The sequence below is a fragment of the Saccopteryx leptura genome, chromosome 3 (genome assembly GCF_036850995.1).
Source record: "Saccopteryx leptura isolate mSacLep1 chromosome 3, mSacLep1_pri_phased_curated, whole genome shotgun sequence".
Taxonomy (NCBI): domain Eukaryota; kingdom Metazoa; phylum Chordata; class Mammalia; order Chiroptera; family Emballonuridae; genus Saccopteryx; species Saccopteryx leptura.
In genome coordinates this window covers 208,105,869-208,123,091 of record NC_089505.1, presented here as the reverse complement: position 1 = coordinate 208,123,091, position 17,223 = coordinate 208,105,869, and the positions used below count along the sequence as shown (strand labels likewise).

Here is a 17,223-nt window from a genome sequence, read left to right as displayed (position 1 = left end):
TCACTGGTTCGAAACCGTGGGCTTCCCTGGTCAAGGCACATACAACAAGCAATCAATGAACAACTAAAGTGAAGCAACTATGCGTTGATACTTCTCAGTCCCCGCACTCCTCTCTCTTCTCTCTGTAAAATCAGTAAATAAAATATTTTTTTTAAAGATTTCTTTTTTTTTATTTTATTTATTCATTTTAGAGAGGAGAGAGAAAGGGAGAGAGAGAGACAGAGAGGGAGAGAGAGAGAAGGTGGGGAGGAGCTGAAAGCATCAACTCCCATATGTGCCTTGACCAGGCAAGCCCAGGGTTTTGAACCGGCGACCTCAGCATTTCCAGGTCGACGCTTTATCCACTGCGCCACCACAGGTCAGGCTAAAATATTTTTTTATAAAAGAATGAAAAGCTGCAAATAAAGATAGACAAGATCAGATATCAGGATTCAAATACAGATATCAAGTTTCTTATAAAAATATTGTATTTAAGACAGTTTAATAATGAAGGGGTAAAGAAAAAAGGGCAATAGAAAATAATAGGCTAATATGACTAATGTGGCATGTACAAATAGTGGGGAAATACATAGCGCTATCGTTAACTGATAGTAGCCTACATAAAAAATCAATTCCATGGCCCTGGCCTGTTGGCTCAGTGGTAGAGCGTCGGCCTGGCATGAGGAAGTCTGGGGTTCGATTCCCGGCCAGGGCACACAGGAGAAGCGCCCATCTGCTTCTCCACCCTTCCCCCTCTCCTTCTTCTCTGTCTCTCTCTTCCCCTCCCGCAGCCAAGGCTCCATTGGAGCAGAGATGGCCTGGGCACTGGGGATGGCTCCATGGCCTCTGCCTCAGGCACTAGAGTGGCTCTGGTCGCAACAGAGCGAAGCCCCGGATGGGCAGAGCATCGCCCCCTGGTGGGCGTGCCGAGTGGATCCCGGTCGGGCGCATGCGGGAGTCTGTCTGACTGCCTCCCCGTTTCCAGCTTCGGAAAAATACAAAAAAAAAAAAAAATCAATTCCATATGAATTAAAGACCTAAGTGCAAAAACAAACATTAAATATTTAAAATTAAATATAGCAATATATCTTCATGACTCTGGAGCAGGGCTTTCTTAAACCCGAATCAAAAAGTACTACATCTATAAGGACTACATAGCCAAATGGAAGTTGGGGGGAGACTGCATTTCTCAGCCTTCCTTTACAGTAAGGTAGAGCCATATGAATAAGAGGTCCTCAACAGTATAAAAGAAAAAGTGGGCTGATCAACTCTCAAGAAGTGTTCTTAAAAAACAGTAGCACATTCCTCTATTCTTTCCTCTTTTCTGTAACTGGAAGGTTTCTCTACCTTATCTTGAGAAGCCACCTTGTACCTGGAGTTCTAAGCTGTACGCTGACGTTGGTGAGACAAAAAACTATAGGACCTTGATGATCAGGAGCTATCCAAATCAACCCTACACAGCTTATCTCTGTACTTAATTTGAATGAAATAGAAATAAACATCTATATAATCTAAGCTATTTCATAATACATTTCTTGCCACTCACAGCCAAGCCTAAACCTACCTGATAATAGAAATTGTTCTAATTGAGATGTCCAAACTACTAGAATAATATAAAAGAAAGTAATCAGTTTTGTCTAGTTAGCATCAGGAAAGACATCAGAGAAAAAAGTAATTATAAATTTAAATCACAATTAGAGTAATACAAAGTCTGCCAAAAAGAAAAACACATAGAGGAGTGTGAGCCACTCTCATAGAGGAGCCAGAGCACAGCAAGCACAAATACCATGAGAGATGATAATGAAGACGACAAAACAGTCCACACATCTTTTAGATAAAGACTGATAATAATGAAAATAATTGCTTTCATTTACTGAGCATTTTCTATGTACCAGATTATCTCAAATAATTCTCACAATATTGCAACGGGAAAGCACTTCAATGATAAGGTTACAAAGAATAAGAAAGTTTCCCAAGTCACACAGTAGATTGTATGTGGATGGGCTGGGCTTCAAACCTAAGCAGTACCACTTAACAACTGTGCCAAAATGCTGGAAGGATGGGCACAGGCCTAATTAGGAAGGTTCATCAAAGCTGCACCAAATCATTAAATCTTAAATAAATAAATAAATAAATAAGAAAGCAATATTTACAGTTCATGCTTTCCTCATATTTCTAGTTCAGTGTACCCCTCCCCCAACTATTGCCTTAACACACTTAACACACTGCCTCAAATGATAAGGGCAAGAAAACTACAAGGAAGATGGTGAGAGTATTTTATGCAAAAATTAAATAACAACTAATAATCCTCCCAAAAAATGAGATTTAGGATTTCCTTAAACTGCAAGTGTAGTGCTCAAAACTATTATGGTTCAACACTGTTTTTCTCATAGTCAATCAAAGAAATCATCAATCATATACTCACCACGCTGAAATCAAGGTTGTCTTCAATCCATTTTTGCCCATCTCGGAATTCATCATGGAGTCCCATGACATAAAGGGTATCCAAAGCATCTACTATGGTAGCACCCATTTGTGAACTTCCTGTATTTGGAAAGGAAAAACTGTCATTAAAAAGATACCCTTCAGCCCTGGCCGGATGGCTCAGCGGTAGAGCGTCGGCCTGGCGTGCGGGGGACCCGGGTTCGATTCCCGGCCACGGCACATAGGAGAAGCGCCCATTTGCTTCTCCACCCCCACCCCTTCCTTCCTCTCTGTCTCTCTCTTCCCCTCCCGCAGCCAAGGCTCCATTGGAGCAAAGATGGCCCGGGTGCTGGGGATGGCTCCTTGGCCTCTGCCCCAGGCACTAGAGTGGCTCTGGTGGCGGCAGAGCAACGCCCCGGAGGGGCAGAGCATCGCCCCCTAGTGGGCAGAGCGTGGCCCCTGGTGGGCGTGCCGGGTGTATCCTGGTCGGGCGCATGCGGGAGTCTGTCTGACTGTCTCTCCCTGTTTCCAGCTTCAGAAAAATACCAAAAAAAAAAAAAAAGATACCCTTCAAAGAAGAACAAAGACAACCCAAAACCAGCCGAAGAAAGGAGATAATAAAAATCAGAGCACAAATAAATGAAATAGAGAACAGAAAAACTATAGAAAAAATTAATAGAACAAGGAGCTGGTTCTTTGAAAAGATCAACATAATTGACAAACCCTTGGCAAGACTTACCAAGGAAAAAAAAGAAAGAACTCATATAAACAAAATCCAAAATGAAAGAGGAGAAATCACCACGGACATCGTAGATATACAAAAAATTATTGTAGAATACTATGAAAAACTATATGCCACTAAATTCAACAACCTAGAAGAAATGGATAAATTCCTAGAACAATACAACCTTCCTAGACTGAGTCAAGAAGAAGCAGAAAGCTTAAACAGACCTATTAGTAGAGAAGAAATAGAAAAAACCATTAAAAACCTCCCCAAAAATAAAAGTCCAGGCCCAGACAGCTATACCAGCGAATTTTATCAAACCTTCAAAGAAGACTTGGTTCCTATTCTACAGAAAGTCTTCCAAAAAATTGAAGAAGAAGCAATACTTCCAAACACATTTTATGAGACAAACATAACCCTTATACCAAAACCAGGCAAGGATGGCACAAAAAAGGAAAACTACAGACCAATATCTCTAATGAATACAGATGCTAAAATACTAAACAAAATACTAACAAATCGAATACAACAACATATTAAAAAAATAATACATCATGATCAAGTGGGATTCATCCCAAAATCTCAAGGATGGTTCAACATACGTAAAACGGTTAACATAATACACCATATCAACAAAACAAAGAACAAGAACCACATGATATTATCAATAGATGCAGAAAAGGCTTTTGATAAAATAAAACACAATTTTATGTTTAAGACTCTCAACAAAATGGGTATAGAAGGAAAATATCTCAACATGATAAAGACCATATATGATAAACCATCAGCTAACATCATACTAAATGGCACAAAACTGAAGGCTTTCCCCCTTAAATCAGGAACAAGACAGGGTTGTCCACTCTCTCCACTCTTATTTAATGTGGTACTAGAGGTTCTAGCCACAGCAATCAGACAAGACAAAGAAATAAAAGGCATCCATATCAGAAAAGAAGAAGTAAAGGTATCACTTTTTGCAGATGATACGATCCTATACATCGAAAACCCCAAAGAATCCACAAAAAAGACTACTAGAAACAATAAGCCAATACAGTAAGGTCGCAGGATACAAAATTAACATACAGAAGTCAATAGCCTTTCTATATGCCAACAATGAAACATTTGAGAATGAACTCAAAAGAATAATCCCCTTCACGATTGCAACAAAAAAAATAAAATACCTAGGAATAAACATAACAAAGAATGTAAAGGACTTATACAATGAAAACTATAAACCATTGTTAAGGGAAATCGAAAAGATATTATGAGATAGAAGAATATTCCTTGTTCTTGGTTAGGTAGAATAAATATAATCAAGATGGCCATATTACCCAAAGCAATATACAAATTTAATGCAATTCCCATCAAAATTCCAATGACATTTTTTAAAGAAATGGAGCAAAAAATAATTAGATTTATATGGAACTATAAAAAGCCCCGAATAGCCAAAGCAATCCTAAAGAAAAGAAATGAAGCTGGAGGCATTAAAATACCTGACTTCAAACTCTATTATAGGGCCACAACAATCAAAACAGCATGGTATTGGCAGAAAAATAGACACTCAGACCAATGGAACAGAATAGAAAGTCCAGAAATAAAACCACATATATATAGTCAAATAATTTTTGATAAAGGGGCCAACAACACACAATGGAGAAAAGAAAGCCTCTTCAACAAATGGTGCTGGGAAAACTGGAAAGCCACATGCAAAAGAATGAAGCTGGACTACAGTTTGTCCCCCTGTACTAAAATTAACTCAAAATGGATCAAAGATCTAAACATAAGACCTGAAACAATAAAGTACATAGAAGAAGACATAGGTACTAAACTCATGGACCTGGGCTTTAAAGAGCATTTTATGAATTTGACTCCACAGGCAAGAGAAGTGAAAGCAAAAATTAATGAATGGGACTACATCAGACTAAGAAGTTTTTGCTCAGCAAGAGAAACTAATAACAAGATAAACAGACAGCCAACTAATTGGGAAATGATATTTTTAAACACCTGCTCAGATAAGGGCCTAATATCCAAAATATACAAAGAACTCATAAAACTCAACAACAAACAAACAAACAATCCAATAAAAAAATGGGAAGAGGATATGACAGACACTTCTCCCAGGAAGAAATACAAATGGCCAACAGATAATGAAAAGATGCTCATCTTCTTTAGTTATTAGAGAAATGCAAATCAAAACTGCAATGAGATACCACCTCACATCTGTTAGATTAGCTATTATTAACAAGACAGATAATAGCAAATGTTGGAGAGGTTGTGGAGAAAAAGGAACCCTCATCCACTGTTGGTGGGAATGTAAAGTTGTACAACCATTATGGAAGAAAGTATGGTGGTTCCTCAAAAACTGAAAATAGAACTACCTTATGACCCAGCAATCCCTCTACTGGGTATATACCCCAAAAACTCAGAAACATTGACTCGTAAAGACACATGCATCCCCATGTTCATTGCAGCATTGTTCACAGTGGCCAGGACATGGAAACAACCAAAAAGCCCATCAATAGATGACTGGATAAAGAAGATGTGGCACATATACACTATGGAATACTACTCAGCCATAAGAAATGATGACATCGGATCATTTATAGCAAAATGGTGGGATCTTGACAACATTATACGGAGTGAAATAAGTAAATCAGAAAAAACCAGGAACTGCATTATTCCATACGTAGATGGGACATAAAAGTGAGACCAAGAGACATTGATAAGAGTGTGGTGGTTATGGGGGGAGGGGGGAGAGAGAGAAGGAAGGGGGAGGGGGAGGGGCACAAAAAGAACTAGATAGAAGGTGACAGAGGACAATCTTACTTTAGGTGATGGGTATGCAACATAATTGAAGGACAAGATAACCTGGACATGTTATCTTTGAATATATGTATCTTGATTTACTGATGTCACCCCATTAAAAATAAATTAATTAATTAAAAAAAAGATATCCTTCATATAAGGTTTATTATAATGTTTTATATATATATAAAAATAAAACTATCTGATCTCATAGTGAGCATCAGAGAAAAATTTAGGAGAATTGCTGCACTGTATGGTAAGTTTACATTTAACTTTATAATACACTGACAAACTGCCTTCTAGAGTACACAATTTTATACTTCTGGTAGCAATATGGAGTTCTAGTTGCTGTATCATCTTTGTCAACATTTGGTATTGTTTGTCTTTTAATTTCAGTCATTCTAATGGCTGTGTAGGATGTTGAACTATGGCTTGAATTTTAATTTCCCTGGTAGTTGATGTGCTTTATTGTCTATTCATATACCTTCTCCGGTATCTGAATTAATTACATATTCTGAATAGATCTTTGTATACATATACCATATACATCTCCAAGTCTTGTGGCTTGTCTTTTCATTTTCTTAATGTCTTTTGGAGAGCAAATATTTTTAATTCTTTAATGTCTAATTTACCATTTTTTTTCATTAACGGTTTATGCTTTTGTATTCTAAAAACTCTTTACTTACTCAAGGTCACAAAGATTTTCTCAAATGCTTTCTATTAGAAGCTTAAATTTTTAGCTTTATATGTTTAGATCTATGATCCATTTCAAGTTAATGTTTGTGCACAACGTTGAAGAGTCAAGGTTCATTATTTTTCTACATGAATATGTAGTGAATCCAGCATAATTTATGGAAAGACTATCTTTTTACCTACTGAATTACCTAAGCACCATGGATGAAAATCAATTAACCATGTATGTGCAGAACTATGTCTATTTTTTTCCATGGATCTCTAGCTGTCCTTATGCTAGCTAAGATCATACTGCCCTCATTACTGCAGCTGTACAGTAAATCTTAAAATCAGGTAATAGAAATCCTTCAATTTTGTTCTTCTTTTTAAAAACTGTTCTATTTCACATGCTTTGCATTTTTATATAGATTTCAGAGTCAGCCTATCATTTATACATTAAAGTCATGTTGGGGGGAATGCTTTAACTCTAAATCTAAATTTCGAGAGAACTGACATTACAACAATATTCAGTGCAGTAGCCACCTCCTTATCCACAAGAGATACATTCCAAGACCCCCAGTGGATTCCTGAAACGCAGACAGTACCAAACTCTATACATACTATGTTTCTTCTTATACGTACATACCTATGATAAAGTTTAATTTATAAATACGCATAGTAAGAAATTAACAATAACAACTAACCATGAAATAGAACAATTATAACAATATACCATAATAAAAGTTATGTGAATGACTTTGGGGTCATTTTTAAGTAAAAGGGTTACTTGAATACAAGCACTGCAACAGTCGATCTGATAACAAAGACAGCTATTAAGTGACTAAAGGGAACGTAGCATATATAGACTCTAATCTCTATTGGAAAAAGTAGTATCAGTGTTAATTTATGTCCAGCAACATTTCCCTCTCCCTATCCACAAGCTCCAGCAGTGAGTCCTAACTGGGCAAAACCAAACAAATAAATCTCATCCTTCTGGGTATAGCATTTGGTTCAAGGATGGGCACAAAACCCAGTTAGAAACAAGAAACAATGAGTCTTTCAATGAAGTTTCTAAACAGCCAAGTGCTCTCTTCCCTACAGTGTTCTTTTCTGTAGATGTGGTAGTATGAAACACACAGCTTCGAGCTGCTGCAGCCACCCTGCTGAAAAGCCAGTCTGAATTTACCAGCCCACAGAGGAAAACAGAGAAAAGAAATAGAGAAAAAAAGCTTAGCTGGAATCCAATCTACTCCAGGACTTCATTAAACTGATTAAATTTCTTTTTTAGTTTAAGCCATTTTGAAATGGATTTTCTGTTATCTGCACATGAAGAATCTTCTGATGTGTAGGACTAACTGGATAGAAGTAAAAGGAATACTGGTTTTTGTATAAGAACTTTTTAATCATCAAAGCTTAAAAAAAAGTAAAAAAAAAATGTTTTAAGCTGTTTTATGTATAATCTAGAATATTGTAACTAAAGGTACCAATACTCGCCTGTATGTACCTATACTAATAGAGAGGCTAAACTTCTGAAGTTCTTTTGAACTCTAAGATTCTGATTCTATAAAGGCATACTGAATTTGGGATGTCAAATGAGACACTCAGAACTACGACCTCTCTTTTAGACTTCTATTTAAACAAAGAAAAGGTAAAAGAACAGATTTAAAAAAACACAAACTCCCAAATTATACTCACTACCAAGAATATTAGATACAGAAAAGGAACAGAGTACATAGGAAACAAAGTTTTAAACCTTGTTTATTAATCCTTTAATAAATTAATTGTAGATCTAAAACATAAGATTTTAAAAAAAAACAATAAAGGATCCATTCCTAAACTCTTATTTGGCTGGGAAAATAATTGTAACCAACTCAAAAATATTAATAATAAATATAAGCATCTCATTTTGACTATTGAAAATTCTGCAGATTGCATTTTCCCTTTGTCTACTATTTCACTATATTTTCCTTCTCACATGGATTTTTTCTCTGCTGATAATAACTGGATTTTTTTGTTTGTTTCTATCTTGAAGGATTCTTGAATCCGTTTAGAATAGTGCTTACAAACATGGATCTTGGCACCAGGATGTTTGGATTCAAATCCTGGTCCCATTAGTTCCTCTGTGACCTTGTGAAAGTTAGTTGATTCAGACTGGCTTGCTCGTCTATGCAATGGAAACAAGTATAGTATCTGTCTCATAAAGTTGCTGTTGGTACTACATAAGTACAATTCACATAAATCTCTGAAATGAGTCCTTGGCACATACTACATTTATTAGACAGCTTGGCTGCCATGACAAAATACCATAGACTAGGAGGCTTAAACAAGGAAATTAATTTCCTCTCAGCTCTGCAGACTAGAAGCCTAAGGTCACGGCTCCAGGTTTTGGTGGTTTTCTCCTTGGCTTGTAGGCATCCACCTTCTCACTACGTCCTCACATAGCCTTTCCTTGGAACATATGCAAAGGGAGAGAGAGCTCTGGTGTCTCTTCCTCTTCTTTTAAGAAGCCTCACACTTATGACCTCATTTAACCTTAAGATTAGAGTCCTACACTTACAACCTCATTTAAACTTAACTACTTCCTAAATGCTCTATCTCCAAATACACACTGGAGGTTAGAGCTTCAACATGTGAATTTGTGAGGAACACAATTCACTTCACAGCACTATAAACTATATAAATACTGTGGATGTTAATTGCTATTAATGTGTATATGACTACTGCTCTAAAGAAAAATAGCCTTATTCACAAACCAAATTACAAAATCTAAAGCAAATAACTGACCTCAGGTCAGACTGGCAAAAGAGAATATAAAACTTTTTTTTAATGATTGATTTTAAAGATAGAGGAAGAGAGAAAGGAAGAGAAAAGGGAGAAAGAAAAGGGGAGAGCTAGCAAGAGAGAGAGAGATAAACATCCATTTGTTGTTCCACTTAGTTATGCATTCACTGGCTGCTTAACGGCATGTGCCCTGACCAGGGACTGAACCCACAACCTTGTTGTGTTGCAACGATGCTCTAGTGGACTGAGCTAACTGGCCAGAACAAAAGTAAAATATTTTATTGGAATATATAGCATGTCCGTAAAGTCATGATGCACTTTTAACCAGTCACAGGAAAACAACAAAAGACAATAGAAATGTGAAATCTGCACCAAATAAAAGGAAAACCCTCCCAATTTCTTTTTTTTTCTTTCTTTTTTTGTATTTTTCTGAAGCTGGAAACGGGGAGAGACGTCAGACAGACTCCTGCATGCGCCCGACCAGGATCCACCCGGCACGCCCATCAGGGGCAACGCTCTGCCCACCAGGGGGCGATGTTCTGCCCCTCCGGGGCGTCTCTCTGCCTCGATCAGAGCCACTCTAGCGCCTGGGGCAGAGGCCAAGGAGCCATCCCCAGCACCCGGGCCATCTTTGCTCCAATGGAGCCTTGGCTGCGGGAGGGGAAGAGAGAGACAGAGAGGAAGGAGGGAGTGGGGGTGGAGAAGCAAATGGGCGCTTCTCCCATGTGCCCTGGCCAGAAATCGAACCCGGGTCCCCCGCACACCAGGCCGACGCTCTACCACTGAGCCAACCGGCCAGGGCTCCCTCCCAATTTCTGTAGGATGATGTGGCAGCATGTGCACATGCACAGATGATGACATAACACCATGTATACAGCAGAGCAGCCCACGGCCATGCTAGTCGAGATATGGACAGTACAGAGGAAAGTTCAGTGTGTTCTGTGTCTCACTAAATTCGAATCCGCGACCAAAATGCATCGTGAATATCGGCGCGTTTATAACGAAGTGCCACCACATAGGAATAACATTATTCGGTGGGATAAGCAGTTGAAGGAAACCGGCAGTTTGGTGGAGAAACCCGTTCTGGTAGGCCATCAGTCAGTGACGAATCTGTAGGGGATAGCTACCTAAGGAGCCCTAAAAATTCTGTACATGAGCCCACATCGAACTGCACTGAATAGGTATGAAACTGGGAGAGTTTTCCTTTTATTTGGTGCAGATTTCACATTTCTATCTTCTTTTGTTGCTTTCTTGTGACCAGTCAAAAGTGCACCATGACTTTACGGACACACTATATATTTAATTAACATTCACTTATATCAGGGGTCCCCAAACTATGGCCCGCGGGCTACATGCGGCCCCCTGAGGCTATTTATCCGGCCCCCGCCGCACTTCCGGAAGGGGCACCTCTTTCATTGGTGGTCAGTGAGAGGAGCACATTGACCATCTCATTAGCCAAAAGCAGGTCCATAGTTCCCATTGAAATACTGGTCAGTTTGTTGATTTAAATTTACTTGTTCTTTATTTTAAATATTGTATTTGTTCCTGATTTTTTTTTTTTTACTTTAAAATAAGATATGTGCAGTATGCATAGGGATTTGTTCATAGTTTTTTTTTTATAGTCCGGCCCTCCAACAGTCTGAGGGACAGTGAACTGGCCCCCTGTGTAAAAAGTTTGGGGACCCCTGACTTATATAATGATTCCTCTGAAATGAAGGACCACTGGGAAAATCTTGCTTCTATACTCAGTTAACCCAGAATGAAAGGGTTTATTTTGTAAAGTCTTCATTCCCAACTTTAACTTCCTTTGACTTTTATGATCTCACAAATAACTCTTAGTGTACACAGTAAATCAATTTAAGTGCTCCTAATGACCAACTAGTAAGAATTCACCTGATATAATCTGAACCTGAGGCCCTACTCATCATTTACCAACCTAACAAAAAAGTGATCTACAAAGTTTACATTTGAACAAGTCTGACAGAATTACCAAAACCAGAACTGCCTTTCATTTTTTAAATATTCTATTACTTTTAAAAAGAAAAACTTTTAACAAAATTATATTCAGTTAAGAAAGAAACATCCCTTTGCACACTAAAAGATTTGTATTGACTTTTAAGAAATGAAATTTTTAAAGTTACATGAAAGCTCATTAATCTTCTGAATGTAAATTCAGCAATCTTTCCTAACAGTTATTGCAATGATTAAATAAAACTATGTATGTTATTCACCTACTACATTGCCTAGAACCAGTATCTATTTGATAAATGTTAATACATTAACTATTTTGAGAAATAAGGTTAAAATAACAAGTAAAAACTTAATATCCAACTCTTGTTTTCCATACATTTTTATACTCCAATCCTATAAAAGGGCTATCTACTACTGAGTTTAATATAAAGGGATATCTACTTAAAAAGAGGATCTAGTTTTAATTAACCATTAAATATAATGGATTTTACTGCACTAATGTCTCACACTGTGGCATCCATAAAGCAATGGGAACTCGTCCAACTGTAACCTCTGCTGAGGAAATATACTTTATTTCATTAAGTGATTTTTACTAAATTAAATGTCATATAAAGAGATCTCAAGCATCTCATTATAATTTTTAAATAATATAAATTTTAAAATATATATTCCATTACTCTTTCGTCCCAATATCTTTCATACCCAGGGAAAATTATATTTTCATTCATTTTCTTTTTTACAGAAAACACCCTAGCAAAAGCAAATTATAAGCGAAACAAAGCATTAGAAAAATTTTTCCATGGTTTCACAAAGAAAATGCTGCTATTTGAATGACTGTGGTGGTGTGTTACATTTAGTAAAGACAACTACACTGCATATGACTGCTTTATGTACCTTGTTACCCCATTAATATTTTCATCTATTGTTACTTAAAAGATATCCATCACAACAAGGATTGAAAATAGTGAAAGAAGTGAAGACTATAAAGAACAGCTTAATAATTCTCAAAATTAATCATGAAGTTAAGTAAAAGGTGTTAGTTAAGTAAGTTAACTTTTTTAAATTGAGAAGTTTAATAAGTGGACTGAACTCAAAAGAGGTAGAAAGTTCGAGAGAACTGAACATATCTCTTCCCCAGATATCTACCTACAATCACACTTAATATTTTCTTTGTAACTGTGAATGTACAACATAAACCACTCAATTTACCAAATAAATCACCTTAAGCAGGTTAAATGTTTTATACACAGGCACACCTCACTTTATGGCACTTCGCATTCTTGTGCTTCACAGAGACTGTGTTTTTTACAAGTGGAAGCTGTGGCAACCCTGCATCAAGCAAGTCTATCAGCCCCAATTTTTCCAACAGCATTTGCTTACTTCGTGTTTTTTTTTTGTTTGTTTTTTTACTTCGTGTTTCTGTGTCACACTTAGATTAATTCTCACATTTCAAACTTTTTCATTATTGTGATGTGATCTGTGACCAGTGATCTTTAATGTCACTGTTGTCATTATTTTGTGGTCTCCATATAAGATAAACAATTTATAAACATATATGTCCTGACTGTTCCACTGACCAACTATTCCCCATCTCTCTCCCTCTCCTCAGGTCTCTGAGACACAACAATTTAAAATCAGGCTAATTAATAACCTTACAATGGCCTCTAACTATTCAAGTAAAAGGAAGAGTTGCATGTTTCACCCTAAACAAAAGCTATAAATAATAAAGCTTAGTGAGGAAGGCATGTCGAAATCCAAGGCAGGCCAAAAGCCAGGCCTCTTGCACCAGTTAGCCAAGTTGTGAATGCAAAGAAAATTTTCTTGAAGGAAATTAAAAGTGCTACTCCAGTGAACATACAAATATGAAAGCAAGCCTGACCAGGCGGTGGCACAGTTGATAGAGCGTCAGACTGGGATGCAGAGGACCCAGGTTCGAGACCCCGAGGTTGCCAGCTTGAGCGCGGGCTCATCTGGTTTGAGCAAAAGCTCACCAGCTTGGACCCAAGGTCACTGGCTCGGCAAGGGGTTACTCGGTCTGCTGAAGGCCCGCGGTCAAGGCACATATGAGAAAGCAACCAATAAACAACTAAGGTGTTGCAACGCGCAATGAAAAACTGATTGATGCTTCTCATCTCTCTCTGTTCCTGTCTGTCAGTCCCTGTCTATCCCTCTCTCTGACTCACTCCCTGTCTTTGTAAAAACTAAATAAATAAACAAATATGAAAGCAAAACAGCTTTATTGCTGTCATGGAGAAAGTTTTAGTGGTCCAGACAGAAGATCAAACCAGCCACAACAGTCCCTTAAACCAAAGCTTAATCCATACAAGGCCCTAACTCTCTCTTCAATTCGATGAGGACTGAGATAAGTGAGGAGGCTGCAGAAAAAAGTCTGAGGCTAGCAGAAGTTGGTTTGTGAGGTTTAAGGAAAGAAGCCGGCTCCATAACATAAATATAGCAGGTGAAACAGCAACAGCTGATGTAGAGGCCGTAGTGAGTTAGTTATCCAGAAGATCTAGCTAGGAGAATTAATGAAGGTGGTGACATTACATAACACATTTTCTAAGATTTTACTTATTGATTTTTGGAGAGAGGGTAAAGGAGAGAAAGGTAGGGAGGAGGAGTAGGAAGCATTAACTCAATAGTGGTTGCTTCTCACATGTGCCTTGGCCCGGCAAGCCTAGGGTTTTGAACCAGCAACCTCAGCATTCCAGGTCGACACTTGATTCACTGTGTCACTACAGGTCAGGCATACCACATTTTCAATGTAGAAAAAATAGCCTTTTATTGGAAGAGGATGCCATCTAGGACTTTCACAGCTACAGAAAAGTCAATGCCTGGCTTCAAGGCTTCAAAGCTTTAAAGGACAGGCTGACTCTTTTGTGAGGGGCTAATGCAGCTGGTGACTTTAAATTGAAGTCAGTGCTCTGATGTGCCGTTCTGAAAATCCTAGGACCCTTGAGAGTTATGCTAAATCTATCCTGCCTGCACTCTATAAAAGGAAAAACAAAGCCTTGATGACAGCACATCTACTGACAGCATGGTTTACTGAATATTTTAATATTTGAGACCTACTGTTCAGGAAAAATAATTACTTTCAAAATACTACTCATTGACAACACACCTGGTCACTCAAAAGCTCTAATGGAGACTATGAGATTAATGTTGTTTTCATGCCTGCTAACACAACATACAATCTGCAAGAATAATTTCGACTTTCAAGTCTTATTATTTAAGAAATACATTTCATAAGGCTATAGCTGCCATAGGAACATTCATAATTCACAGCCCAAGGCCAAAATATCAACATTAACAAGAGTTGGAAGAAGTTGATTCCAACTTTCATTGATAACTTTAAGTAAGGAGTTCTGGATTCCAGTGAAAAAAATAACTGCAGATGTGGACATAGCAAGAGAACTAGAATTAGAAGTGGAGCCTGAAGAGGTGACTTAACTGCTGCAATCACATAATAAAACTTGAACAGGTAAGGAGATGCTTCTTATGGAAGAGTAAAGAAAATGGTTTCTTGAAATGGAATCTACTCCTGATGAATATGCTGTGAAGACTGTTGAAATGACAACAAAAAATTTAGGCCCTGCCAGTTGGCTCAGTGGTAGAGCATCGGCCTGGCATGCGGCGGTCCCGGGTTCGATTCCTGGCCAGAGCACACAGGAGAGGTGCCCATCTGCTTCCCCCCCACCTCCTTCCTCTCTGTCTCTCTCTTCCCCTCCCGCAGCAAGGCTCCATTGGAGCAGGGATGGCCCGGGTGCTGAGGATGGCTTCTTGGCCTCTGCCCCGGGCGCTGGAGTGGCTCTGGTCGCGGCGGAGCGATGCCCCGGAGGGGCAGAGCATCGCCCCCTGGTGGGCATGCCGGGTAGATCCCGGTCGGGCGCATGCGGGAGTCTGTCTGTCTCTCCCCGTTTCCAGCTTCAGAAAGATAAAAAAAATAAAATTTAAAAAAAAATTTAGAACATTACATAAACTTAGTTAATAAAACAGTAGCAGGGTTTGAGAGGATTGACTCCAATTCTGAAATAAGTTCCATTATGGGTAAAATGCTACCAAAATAGCATCTCATGCTACAGAGAAATCACTGGTGAAAAGAAGAGTCATTTGATGCAGCAAACTTCACTGTTGTCTCATTTTAAGAAATTGCCACAGTTACCCCAACCTTCAGCAACTCCCACCCTGATCAGTCAGCCAGACCCTGTATCTGCAAAAAGACTGAGACTCAATGAAGGCTCAGATGATAATTAGTAATTTTAGCAATAAAGTACTTTTTAATTAAGGTATGTACATTGTTTTTTAGACATCCTATTGCACACTTAATAGACTATAATACAGTATAAACATAACTTTTATATGCACTGGGAAACCAAAAAATTTGTATGTTGTGCCTTATTGCAGTATTCACTTTATTGTGGTGGTCTGGAACCAAACCTGCAACATCTCCAAGTTATGCCTGTACACAGCACTACTGATATTTCCTTTCCTTCCCCCCTGTGATCTATAATGTGTGAGTATCAGAACTGGTACTGTGTTGAAGAAATGGAATTACAAATAGATACCTAATTTCTCAGTATTAAAAATAACGCAAAAAAAGCTTCAAAATACTCTATCAATGACTAAAGCACATATATGTACACTGAAAATGCAACATAGCAACCATAATCAATCTTGACTGAAACTTGAGAAAAAAATACATGTTGCTCCAAATTATAATTCCATAGAAATACTCAAGTTTTAGCAAGTATTTAAAAAGTTAGAAATTGTTTTAAAAATGGAGATAGAAAATGGAAACTGTAAGAAAAAACGTAAACTTACCAAATATATTAGTGGAGTGTCCTTTCTTTGCAATAGGTCTGAGTTCATTATGTCCCCATCCATATATCCTATAATTATCCCAGGCATGTTTCATCATCTGAGGAAAGAAAAATTATAATCCATAAATTCCCATCATTCACTATTATCTCTTCATTTTATGTAATTTATAGATTTTATCACTATATCCTTACATATTCTCCTATATTTCCTACATTAATATGTTATTCTGTTAACATTTATATCAGTGTGAAACACATAAGTAATGTTTAATCTCAGTGTTTACACAACACTAGAAAAAATTGGATGTAATAGACAAGTTCTGTTTACTAAAAAGGAAGGTGTCTGGCATTCTTTTCTTTTAGGAACTGCCAATTCTTTTGGGAACTAATCTCCTTCCCTCACTGTGATTTCGATAGAGCTGTCAATCAAGAGGCTCTGATTCCACAACAATTAACAAGGCCTGGCTAAAAAAACCCTTATTCTTAGACCAAAGATCAGCAAACTCTTCCTTAGAGTAAATATTTTAGGCTTTGCAGTCCATACAGTTGTATATCAACTACTTAAGTCTGCTGTTGTAGTACAAAAGCAGCGCTAAACAATACATAAACAAATGGGCATGCCTGTTCCAATTAAACTTTATTTTTAGAAAGGCAGAATTTGGCCCACAGGATGTAGTGTACCAACCCCTGACCTAGACAAAATGATTTAAGCACTGACAATCAAGTCCTTTTACACATATTTTTACAGACAGTAGGAGGCAGAGGAACTCTCTCATTTTGCAACCTCAAAGTCTAAGTAACATAGAATCCTAGAGTTGAAGGGGGCTAACTCTCCCCCAACATAGAGAAGTTAATAATGAAAGAAAGAAAGAGAGACAGCTACATATTATTGACAATAACATCTACAGACCTGGATTCAGCCAACCTTGAAGCCCTCAGAGCCATTAAGCTAATAATCATTTTTGTATCAATCTGTTTGAACTGAGTTTCTTACAACCCAAGGAGTCTAAGCAACACAACAGCAAAGTGTTTAATTATATACCAGTTTAA

The 17,223-nt window shown here is 37.8% G+C and overlaps 1 protein-coding gene and 1 pseudogene across 1 annotated transcript in view; one reads left to right on the top strand and one right to left on the bottom strand.

Annotated features, from left to right (window-relative positions):
* Positions 1 to 17,223, bottom strand: part of MAN1A2 (mannosidase alpha class 1A member 2) — a 140,659-nt gene that overhangs the window by 95,089 nt on the left and 28,347 nt on the right. The window contains exons 3-4 of the mRNA XM_066377284.1: positions 16,175 to 16,271; positions 2,405 to 2,523 (exon numbers count right to left, since the gene is read on the bottom strand). Coding sequence (XP_066233381.1) covers positions 2,405 to 2,523; positions 16,175 to 16,271 — 216 coding nt within the window. The remainder of the gene's footprint in view (positions 1 to 2,404; positions 2,524 to 16,174; positions 16,272 to 17,223) is intronic.
* Positions 12,973 to 15,607, top strand: LOC136397342 (tigger transposable element-derived protein 1-like; annotated as a pseudogene).